This window comes from Pollachius pollachius, assembly GCF_949987615.1.
Source record: "Pollachius pollachius genome assembly, chromosome: 17".
Taxonomy (NCBI): Eukaryota; Metazoa; Chordata; class Actinopteri; order Gadiformes; family Gadidae; genus Pollachius; species Pollachius pollachius.
Genome location: NC_136950.1, coordinates 7,216,500 through 7,228,784, shown reverse-complemented (window position 1 = coordinate 7,228,784; position 12,285 = coordinate 7,216,500). Strand labels below are relative to the sequence as shown.

The following is a 12,285-nucleotide window of genomic DNA, read 5'->3' as shown; positions in this document are numbered from 1 at the left end:
CATGCTTTTATCTAAAGTGATGTAGTGCGTTGAGATACATGTTATTAAGGAACATGTAAGGGTTAGGGGGCATCACAGCCAGAGTGTGTTAATTTGGGCTAAGGGCTCTTAAAATATAATAAAGAATAAATGAAATGCAATTTTTACTTTGTTACCTCAGTATTTTGGTTGTAGAAATTATGTTCCCTGTTTTTCAGAGAATCTTTTTCTAAAACCCAATGGAACAAAAGTTATCTTTCCTATCGTTCGCTTTGTCTGTGAAGAGAAAGGAAAAAATATGGGAGTCAAAACAGAACTCCTAATCATGTTTTCACCCCTGATCCACCTTGGCTGGTCCTCCTCCTCATCATTATCCTCATCCTCACCATCGTCATGACCACCATCACCACTACATGTATTGGCCTCTACTGCATAATCGCAGATTCCAATATTCCTGCTCATCAAGTCTTCAGGCCCCGCCCCCATGCAGCACGGTCTGCTGCGCTGCCTAGTTAGCACGTTAGCTAGCGGCGCTAATTAGCCCAGGAGCCAGGTGGACGTTCCAAACCGGAGGACTTTTGTTCTGTGAATTCACAAGGTCCCATTTGTGGGTGGGCAGGGGGGGTCAGGTGGGTGTTGGAGGCGGGAGGGGTGGAGCTGTGGTAATTGCAACAAATGTGTTTTTATATGAGAGCGGACGGTGGTTGGCGGCTGGCGGCTGGCGGGCGGTAATGGTTCCTCCAGCCGTCAGCGCTCCCCGAGGTGGGCCGGGTGTAAATTACACCCCGGCTCAGCCCAGACCGGGGACGCCGTCTCACCTGTCATCCTCCAGGACACGGCTGCATGAGAGACAGAGCGCTGTGGAGCGTGTCCACCGGTCGGCAGGGATCTCCATGGAACAATGTTCTCCTTGCCTCTGTCTCGTTGTCTTTCTTTTAGTCTTTCTTCTTTCCTTCCATCGTTCTTTCTGTCGGGATATTTCTTTCTTTCTAGCATTTGATATTTCGTTCGGTGTATATTTTCTATCTATCGATCCATCGACAAACAGTTCAGTGTCCGTTTATGCAGAATTAGACCTCTCTTTCTCTCTCTCTCTCTCTCTCTCTCTCTATCGCTCTCTCTTTGTATCTCTGTATCTATCCACCTGTCTGTGTGTGTCTCCCTCTGTCTGTCCATCCGTCCATCCAACTGGACGGAGTGGAGCTGATCTTCTCCTCGCGGCGTTGTGTTGTGGGGGCGTCGGCCGGTCATGTGACTCCCCCCCCCCCGCACGGCGAGCGGAGGTTGGACGAGCTCAGAGCCAAGGCTCCGCCACACACATGCAGCAACTCCCAGAACTACTTAGTTTAGTGTGAAGGTGTCAGTACGGGGAAGAGAGGGAGACAGGGCGGGGGGAGGGAGGAGGGGAGGAGGGGAGGCTGGAGGAGAGAGGAGATGAGCAGGGTAGAGGCAGACGGAGGAGGGTGTGGACAGGCGGGAAGAGAGGAAGATGGAGGCAGGGATTAAAGGAGGTGGGAGGAGAGGAGGAAATGGGAGCGAATAGGAGAGGATCAGACAGGAGAGCGGTGGGGGGGGGAGGGGAGGAGGAGGAGGAAAGAGAGCAGCAGGAAAGAGAGTTGAGTTAAGAGGAGAGGAGCAGAGAGGAGCAGGGAAAACATTAAAACAGAGAGAAGATGAGATGAGAGGATACGAGCGAGGAGGGAAGGAGAAGGTGAAGGTGATCGGAGAAGGTCAGGGAGGAGAGGAGTAGGAAGGAAACAAGGTAAGGAGGGAGGAGATGATAGCAGAGAAGAGAGGAGGACAGGAGCAGAGGACAGGAGAGGGAAGGAGGAGGAGAGGCGTCAGGCAGCCTGTGTCGTCTCCCATCAGGTCAGGGCGCGGCGTCACCTGGCCGAACCGCTCTGTAATTAGCCTCCTGGGGAGTGCTGACGTCTCGTCTGCTAACTCGCATGGCAGCCAGGGCCGGGCCCCCAGTGGAGGCAGGCCCCGGGGCCTTGAGGAGGAGCATGGAGGCAGAGGAGCCCTCACTGGGGTGGATGCCCTCTAACGGGTACTCTGAGGTGAGCTAAGATGCTAACTACAAGAGAGCGCAAAATAGGCTAGAGAAGTGAACTGGAACAGTGTGGAACAGAACAGTTCAGACTTACGTAACTTAAGTAACTTTTCATAAGTGCAACTATATTTATATATATATATATATATATATATATATATATATATATATATATACATACATATATATATATATAAATATATAATATATCTGTTGGCAAAAGATACTCTAGTCTTGTGGGTTTGTGTGTATGTGCAAACGTACACACAGAGGCACACACAAACATAGCTGTTCTATAGCCAGACAGAACACACAAGCAGTCAGGCAAGCACACACACACACACACAAATAGCCAGGTAGGCACTCACGTACTAGCCCATCTTCTGTGAGACAGAACACACGCACATACACACACACACACACATACACACACACAAATACTCAATCCCACCATCCACAGAATACCATATCCACAGCCAGACAGAGACACACACACACTTTCCTCTCCACAGCCAGAAATAGAAACAGCCATCTTCGCCTGAGACGTAATTTTGTCTCTTCTTTTGTGCTTGCTTGCTGGAACACTTCCGTCTACCTTACACAAGCGCACACAAACACACACACATATACAGAAAATGTTCTATTTTTATTCGGGCCACATTGCATGTGACACATTTAGAAGTGCATGTGTGTGCCCTTGTGTGTATGCGCACACGTGTCTGTCCTGAACAGTGGAATTATTCAGCGTAAAGAAGAAGAATAAGAAGTCTATATATAGATTTGCTTTGACTACTAGCTCCATAGCATGGCATATCAGTGAGCCCAGACGCTAATGCAAGCTGATATTGTGCAAGCTTATCGTTGGTATAAAATATAATAAAAATGATGAAGTTATGGTTAGATATGTTTACGGTTACAGTCTCTTAGTTGATGGTCTTTGTTGGCTCAGCCGTCCTGCTGGCTCCTTTGATCAGCTGACATCACCTGGCCCAGATCACATGACCTGGGGGTGGGCTAAGGGGCAATCCCATTGGGAACACACACACACACACACACGCACACACACAAACACAGACACACACACACACACACACTTCTTTTTTGAGAAGACCCATTTAGAACATGTTACCTCCAAGTACAAATCAAACCCATGTCTGAAGACCGCTCTGACCCGGGGCAGACTCCTGCTTCACCGTAACCCAAGGGCTCCACTGAAAATGGATCGCTCAGCCATCAGTGATCCATCAACCATCCACTTGCCGTTACATGCGCTCCACAGGGGGCAACGTCAGACCAATGCACAGAGAACAACGTCATCGTGTATGAGTGATCGTTCCCGTTTGCTTCCTTCGGTTCGGACGGAGCCACTGACAAACCGCAGTGGACATCGTTCACTTGATCTTCAGGGCAGTGTTTTCCCAAACGGATGCGAAAGCCGACGGAACGCTCATTAAACGCTCCCAGGAAGCTTCCGGAAGGGACAGATCGATAGTTATCTTTCGCTGGTCTATAGTCGTGTCCTGTTCATTAATCACAAGGCAAGGTTAGGGGAAAGGTCAAAGAGGACCTCCTTGTTGACATGTCTGGAAGCCTCCACGTACCTGACCTTTAGCGTCCTCATCGGGGGAACACAGGGTATTTATACTCAGGGAAACACGCTTGTCCTGTAATCGGCTCCCTCTTACTGAATACCGCCAGGAAACGGTCGACCCTCACTTCCTGTAACCCGAGCCTCCGGTAACCCTGGCTATGTGTAGTATCTCACAGGGTCGGTGCTTCCAACACACACGATCAAAAGGGGGACGGGGTCGTGGTGTTTGACTTCCAGCCAAAAGGTTCTTGGTTCGATATATCTAGTCTACGTGTAGGCATCATAGAGAAAGATGCCTTAACCTGGTCCTCCAATGACATCTATCTAAAAGGAAATCCACTGCATGTCACATTGGTTAATGCCATGTGCTTAATAGTCATAGCAAACAGAATCCAAGCCAGCTCTATTACAGACCCGCTGAACAGGAAGTTGCTCTCGGAGCGCGAGCCAACATCCTGGCTAGAACTTCTCATCGGATCCTGTTTCAGAGCGTATTAGTTCCCAGGACCTTGTTGCAACTAATTGCATTGATTTGCCAGGACTTCATCAACTGCCTTTAATTACATTCCCTCTGTGATGATCTGCTAAGCCTGCAGCCCGGCGTCGGCTCTGCTGGAATTGAATCAGCCGCAGCACAGAACACCCATACAGTGGAAGCCCCAGCGCTGGGTTAGCCTCATCTATAGCTATCATGGCTATGTCGAGGGCTCTGTGCTAGTCGCTAGTCTCACTATTAATGTTGTTACTCATAATATAATATTCATCATATAAGCATTACCTAACCAAACAGGATACCAGGTCTGTTCATGACGTAGCAGCGATGTGGTTGGACAATGGATGCCTGTTGTTGAGACGTCAACAGCACTGTCTTCTCGACACAATTCCAAGAGGACCAGAGGATTCAAACCAGCAATCATCCCCCCCCGCCCCCAACGTCTTTGAGATTCCCCATCTGAGCCAATGCCCCCGGTCTAAAAAAAGCAACACCTCGACAGCTCCAGGCGGGTGTGAGACGTTTGGGTTGGGGTGTGAACCTGTTTGTCTGCTGAGTCCGTGTCTGACAAGCCTGACAAAACAAAGTGTTGTTCGCCCACCAGGTCCATAATAAACTTTAGGAGGGAGGGATGGAGGGATAGAGGGAGGGAGGGATGGATGGATGGATGGAGGGATAGAGGGAGGGAGGGATGGATGGATGGATGGATGGATGGATGGATGTATGGATGGATGGATGGATGGATGGACGAATGGAGGGACCGATGGACGAATGGATGGATGGATGGATGGATGGATGGATGATGGATGGATGGATGGATGGATGGACAAATGGTGGGATGGATGGACGAATGGAGGGATTGATGGACGAATGGATGGATGTAGGGAGGGATGGATGGATGGACGAATGGAGGGATGGATGGATGGCTGGAGAGTTGATGGATGGAGGGATGGATGGATGGAGGATGGAGGGCTGGATGGATGGATAGATTGATGAATGGTTGATGGATGGTGGATGGAGGGATGATGAATGGAGGGATGGACTGATGGATGGAGGGTTGAGGAGGGATGGAGAGTTGATGGTAAAGGATGGATGTTGGATGGATAAGGAGAACGGCCCAATGTCATCTGAAGGTCGAGCCGACTGCCATCCCCCCAGCGAGGGGAGATATTAAGGATATAATTAGGAAGAAGAATATAGAGAAGATTATCAGCAAACATTTGAGTATTACTGCACACATGAAAGCACTCTCCCATGTGAGCAGAGTCATGGCTGGTAGCACACACACACACACACACATGCACACACACACACATACACACACAGACACACACACACACACACACACACACAAATACACACACACACAAACACACACACACAAAGTACTTACAGGAAAGTACAGCAGCAGCGCTCCGCATAGGATGGTCTCCAGCAGAATCAGCCCCGACGCACGGATGCCCTGTCCAATAGAAGGGAAGCATCAGAACGGAGCCATTCATTGGCTGTTCAGCAAAAACATGCCTTAAGTCTCAACACACATAGCCTGAGTGCATACAATAGAGTGAAATATGAAGAAAGACGGCACAGGACAACATCATTCAGCCTGGAATCAAACTTAAAAAACAGTGGAGATGACGCTACGAGACATTTAGAGCACATTTAGAGCAGAAAAACTCAATACACACATTTCACACTCAAACAAAAGGCTTAAAATATAAACTATGACATTATAATTGCCCATGGAGAAGCTGTACTGTAGTACACATGACTGACCTCCACCCGAACCATAAATCCAAAACGTAACACTAAAATAGGAGCTATTCCCTAATAGTTGCTAGGGGCAGGGTAAAGTGTTTAGCCAACAGACACACACTGTAATACAGCAAGGAAAGTACAACGGCGGAGAGCCTGCCAGTGAAACAGAAGTGAAATATTTAGCCCGGGGGACGTTTTATCTGGGCGCTCACCCTTTCAAAGGCATTCTGCGCACCCATTCTGAACACATTTAACTACGTATCTGCGCTCTGTTTCACGCAGCGCTGCAGGGGCTTTCAGAGAGAAAGGGGCAGTGGAGCCGTCCATTAGAAGATAGGTTTAGGAGATGAATAAAGGAGGGAGCTGGGGGAGAGAGAGAGAGCCCGGCTTCCAGGCTCAGAGGGAGAATGTTGATCTGTTTTGTTGGCAGGAGGGGGAACACCACATTTTGGTGCAGAAGAAAATGGACATATTTTCTCACTCAACTGTACACTATATAGAATAGTGTTGTGACTCAAAAATCATCTATTGAATTTCTGTAATGAATATACATTACATAATATTTTATGTAAATATTTTAACTGTGGCAGGTTAAGGTTTCTTTACGAAGACATACAAATAAAGGTTTATTTAATTCAGGCTTGGTACCAATACATATTTAGTTCTTGTTCCAGGCAGAACTGCATCTTCTCAGCCATTTCAAATTATTCCAAAGCTTTATTGAAACTGCCCACGTACATCGTCACTGTTTAATTCATTCAGAGTGCGTCGATGGCCTGAACATCATGGCCATAAGGGAGAGCATGAATTATGAGTCAGAATATGACTCATATTTAAATACCCCACACTCAGCGATAAATACAAGCATACAATGAAATTGGGCCGCAAACTGTACTTTGACACTATAGTCGCAAGGAAAAGATAAACAAAACATTGTGCGTCAATAGTTGTAATTCTATCGTGTATAAGCACTATCTTTGGAGTAGCACTTGACTATTATTTGAACCAAAATAAACCCTGTTTCTGATTTTTCAGAGCTACTCTTCTGCACTCCAGGTAGTGGCAGGATAGTGTTGGGGTCGGTTGTTTGACTCACAGCAGATAGTCACTAGTAATTTACTGTAAATTCACTTTGGAAAAAGTATCTTCTAAAGGATTTCATAGTACGATAGTATTTGTTGGATTTGGAGGTCTCTTTGGATAAAAGGGCCTAATGACTACATGGCATAATTGTTGGGTCCTGTTAATAAAGAAGAAAAAAAACATACAGTAATATAAGTACGATACACAAAATGAGATCGCTGCATTCAACCCATCATAAATAAGGGGTCTGGTAACTGACTGGTACGGTGGTCAAATAGTACGATTGGATAACAGCATAAGCTAAGCGACTGAATAGTCCAATACAATTTAGTCTAATTGGATAGAAATGCAGAGGTTCTAAACGTCATCATGCCATTTCCACGCACTACCCTACAGTTACTAAAGAGTAAAAAAGTAAACTAAATCGGCGTTGGCTAACGCCATTGCGCTAACGCCATCGGGCTGTGTCTATTTCCCGCGGCGCTGTGGCGGAGGCTGTACCTTGTTCCTGCGGAAGCGGTAGACCAGCACCATGCTGGCGAACAGCAGCAGCATGCTCACGCACTGGAAGGCCAGCACGGCCAGGCGCAACGGGCCGTCGTCACGCGCCAGGCAGGGGGCGTCGTCCCGGCAGTACGCGCAGCCCTCCGCGCAGGGCATGCAGGCGCTGGAGGAGGACGAGGGTCCGGCTTCGTCTCCCCCGGGGCTGCTGTCCTCCTTCTGGGACGGTCGCCCTGCCTCGGCCTCCCCTGTGGAAGCACACGAAGAAGAACGACGTCAGCTCGATGGGTCGACTTTGAGTTTGTCTGACCTTCATTCAACCTTCATCTGACATTGGCCATTTTTCAGCTTCCTTAGGTCTTTTCTTGTAGCTCCATTTGAGTATCTTTGACCATAAAGGTCGGGTGACCTTGGAGAAACAAGCCAGAGTTTATCGATTTTGAAAGTATCCAAATGATGGGATTGTTGCCATGGTGGATTGTTAATATGATGAAATACATTTTTCCGAAGAAGAAGGTTACTTGCGTCCTTCCCTCGGCGCGACCAGTGTCCTGTCAGCTATTAAGAGACAGATCTTAATGTGTGAACATGAGCAGTCAACATCCACCCCCCTGGTCTCCTGGCCGGCGTGCAGTCGGAGGATCAGCCTCATATGGATGAGCGGTGGATATAGCTTAGCCCATGAAGCTAAAGCACAAAGAAACATACTGCGCTGCAATGTATTGCTAAACAAAGGACATGCTAGGATAGCGCTATATGCATATTCTAACCTTTCTTAATTTAAGGGAAAATATGGTGGTGGTGGTAGAGGTTGAGAGGGGGGTGGTGGTTAGGGTGAAGTGGGTCTATGGTGGTGATGGTGAAGTGGGTCTATGGTGGTGGTGGTGAAGTGGGTCTATTGTGGTGGTGGTGAAGTGGGTCTATGGTGGTGATGGTGAAGTGGGTCTATGGTGGTGGTGGTGAAGAGGGTCTATTGTGGTGGTGGTGAAGAGGGTCTATTGTGGTGGTGGTGAAGAGGGTCTATTGTGGTGGTGGTGAAGTGGGTCTATGGTGGTGATGGTGAAGTGGGTCTATGGTGGTGGTGGTGAAGAGGGTCTATTGTGGTGGTGGTGAAGTGGGTCTATGGTGGTGGTGGTGAAGTGGGTCTATGGTGGTGGTGGTGAAGTGGGTCTATGGTGGTGGTGGTGAAGTGGGTCTATTGTGGTGGTGGTGAAGTGGGTCTATTGTGGTGGTGGTGAAGTGGGTCTATGGTGGTGGTGGTGAAGTGGGTCTATGGTGGTGGTGGTGAAGTGGGTCTATGGTGGTGGTGGTGAAGTGGGTCTATGGTGGTGGTGGTGAAGTGGGTCTATGGTGGTGGTGGTGAAGAGGGTCTATTGTGGTGGTGTTGAAGAGGGGGAGGTGATGCTAGTGGGGGTGGTGGTAAGGTGGTGGTGTGATGCTAGGTTGGGTGGGGATGGGGGTGGTCATGATTGTGGGGGTGATGGTGAGGTGGTAGAGTTGGTAGTGGTGGGATGATAGTGGTGGTGGTGGTCGTGGTGGTGGAGGTGGTCGTGGTGGTGGAGGTGGTGGTGGAGGTGGTGGTGGTGGTGGTGGAGGCAGTCGTGGTGGTGGTGGTGGTGGTGGTGGAGGCGGTCGTGGTGGTGGTGGAGGTGGTGGTGGTGGAGGTGGTCGTGGTGGTGGTGGTGGTGGTGGTGGTGGTGGTGGTGGTGGTGGTGGTGGTGATGGTGATGGTGGTGGTGGAGGTGGTGATGGTGGAGGTGGTGGTGGTGGTGGAGGTGGTGGTGGTGGAGGTGGTGATGGTGGAGGTGGTGGTGGTGGTGGAGGTGGTGGTGGAGGTGGTGATGGTGGAGGTGGTGGTGGTGGTGGAGGTGGTGGTGGTGGAGGTGGTGATGGTGGAGGTGGTGGTGGTGGTGGAGGTGGTGGTGGAGGTGGTGATGGTGGAGGTGGTGGTGGTGGTGGAGGTGGTGGTGGTGGAGGTGGTGATGGTGGAGGTGGTGGTGGTGGTGGAGGTGGTGGTGGTGGAGGTGGTGATGGTGGAGGTGGTGGTGGTGGTGGAGGTGGTGGTGGAGGTGGTGATGTGGAGGTGGTGATGGTGGAGGTGGTGGTGGTGGTGGAGGTGGTGATGGTGGAGGTGGTGGTGGTGGTGGAGGTGGTGGTGGTGGAGGTGGTGATGGTGGTGATGGTGGTGGTGGAGGTGGTGGTGGAGGTGGTGATGTGGAGGTGGTGATGGTGGAGGTGGTGGTGGTGGTGGAGGTGGTGGTGGTGGAGGTGGTGATGGTGGAGGTGGTGGTGGTGGTGGAGGTGGTGGTGGAGGTGGTGATGGTAGAGGTGGTGGTGGTGGTGGAGGTGGTGGTGGTGGTGATGGTGGTGGTGGTGGTGGAGGTGATGGTGGAGGTGGTGATGGTGGAGGTGGTGGTGGTGGTGGAGGTGGTGATGGTGGAGGTGGTGATGGTGGAGGTGGTGGTGGTGGTGGAGGTGGTGGTGGTGGAGGTGGTGATGGTGGAGGTGGTGGTGGTGGTGGAGGTGGTGGTGGAGGTGGTGGTGGAGGTGGTGATGGTGGAGGTGGTGGTGGTGGTGGAGGTGGTGGTGGTGGAGGTGGTGATGGTGGAGGTGGTGGTGGTGATGGTGGTGGTGGTGGTGGTGGTGGTGATGGTGGTGGTGGTGGTGGTGGTGGTGGTGGTGGAGATGCGCGGGGGGGGGGGGGGGGGGGGGCTGAAGTGATTGACAGCTGGTTTAAATGTGTTAGACTCAGAGGTTCAGAAGATCCCAGGAGGTCATGTGAGGAAGTGTGAGAATTAAAGTCGGTGGTACTTCAATAAGCAACCCATGTGCCCTCTCAAAGCACCAGGCTCCTCTTTTTAGAAGATAAATGGAGCAAAGGGAATGGTTACGAGAGAAAGGGGAAGGTTTCTATTGGCTGAGGAGCCCAGAGGAGGGAAGTGAAGCCGGGAGGATGGCCCGCATGGCAGCAGAGATAAAGGAGGCTGGTTTTTAAAAATACGCTTTATGGGGAAAACACCCTTTGTCTCTGAGATTTAGAGGGATTTGGTCTTTGAAAGAAACAAACAAATAACGTCCATATTCCCAAAACACTCAGTCGCAGTGACTCAGTCGCAGTGACTCATAGCCTATAACTCCGTCTCATTGGCTGTTTGCTCTTCCGGCTGACTGGCGGCCACGCAGAGCTGAGCTAACTTGTGCAGTGAGAGAGGCGCTCTGCAGCGGAGGGAAAGTGGGGCTGACTCTCTTCCCTCTGCCCAGAAGAGTGCAGGATGTGGTGGTTAGTTTTGGGGGCCTTTGCGACAGGACAGACTGTGGGCTACACTCTATGACACTTCTTACCTTGGTTCACTACGAGTGCCTTCCTTTTACAGATACAAACATTTAGATGATGGGACGATGCAAATTTAGACAATGTGTACATTGAGAGCTCACATTTGTTCAGCTATTTGTTTCCATATTCTGTTTGTTGGTCTTGTTCTAATGCATGGTTGGTCGTTTGAGGGTTAAAGGAAATAAAAAAATAATAAACAAAAACTATATTCTCTATGCCATAAACAAATGACTGCCATTCCTCTTTTCAATTTCAGTTTCAATTTCAGTTTTACTTTCAGTTTCAGTTGCAAGCACCAAATATAAGAGGGCGCATCGACTTACTTGTGAACCCATTGACAGCCACTCGGTTGGGGTGGTAGAAGCCTCTCCGGCAGAGGCAGGTGTATTTGTCCAGGACGAACCCATGACCACCGATGGGCAGGCACTGAAAGCACATGGAAAGCACACCTTGGTTAGTAGGGGTGGGGGAGAAGCAATCGATTCAAGTGAGTATCGGGATTCTTTGCCTCCCAAATACGAGTATCGGATTGGAGAAAATTATTATTTTTAAGAAAACACCAGAAAAAAAATTAACCCAGAAACGTCAATGTAATCTAAGTGGGAACATTGTAATGGTACCTTCCTACAGAGGTCGCTATTGTGGATTCCCCTATGGTTGATTTGCATCAAATAAGCCATTTTCAGATATAAAACAATTGTGGACCTATAGAACATCTACCCCCAGATTATACACATTAGGTAAAAGATATAATCACACCAAATTGATTTGTTTTAAGGGTTGTAATATCGTGTCCTGAGGCCCCGTGCTGAGTCCCATCTCTACTGGTAAGACATTTAGAGAACAAGACATGCTAACATACAGAAGGCCAATTGCTCTCGTAATCACATTTTCCCATTTCAAAATTCATACGATATTACCCTAACCCGACCAGAAGCATACAAATGCATGCACCTGCAACACATACACAAAGATCTCTACTCAACATTCAGAGAGGAAATTCAGAGAGGATATTCTATTTTGGAGAGGGCAATGTGATCTAATTAAGATTGATAGGACCTCAGCAAGGATTATCATATCCAGCACAAAGGAATGTAACCCTAAACGAATAACCAATTAAGAGGTGGTAAAAAACAATGTTTAATAAATGAACAGCCAAAACTGCTGAAATTGATTAAAAGTAAGTGATGACATTAAATTATCCGTCTGAAGGTGGATGAGGTTAAATTATTGAATTTGAGTTTTCGGTTTTCTGTACCTGCATGCAGTCGATATTGAATTAGAGGGGCTCTATCATCGGATGAGGACTGAGATAGCAGAGCGGGTCACTAAGAGTCCAACTTGGCCCGGTTTCAGCTGCCGTTCGCCCCAATTAGCAGAGGTAATTAATATCTAGATGAAGAACCAAGCGTATTTGGTGCTTTAAAAAAAGGAACTGTTAATTGTCTGACTTCTGGGCTTTCCTCTGCTGTTCTGTGAGAAGAAGACATTTA

General features: G+C 48.9%; 1 protein-coding gene across 1 annotated transcript in view; it reads right to left on the bottom strand.

The window, feature by feature from the left end:
* Nucleotides 1-12,285, bottom strand: part of gpr158a (G protein-coupled receptor 158a) — a gene marked incomplete at both ends in the record, with an annotated part of 47,524 nt that overhangs the window by 13,293 nt on the left and 21,946 nt on the right. Inside the window, 3 exons of the mRNA XM_079754325.1 lie at nt 5,510-5,578; nt 7,459-7,706; nt 11,116-11,218. Coding sequence (XP_079610451.1) covers nt 5,510-5,578; nt 7,459-7,706; nt 11,116-11,218 — 420 coding nt within the window. The remainder of the gene's footprint in view (nt 1-5,509; nt 5,579-7,458; nt 7,707-11,115; nt 11,219-12,285) is intronic.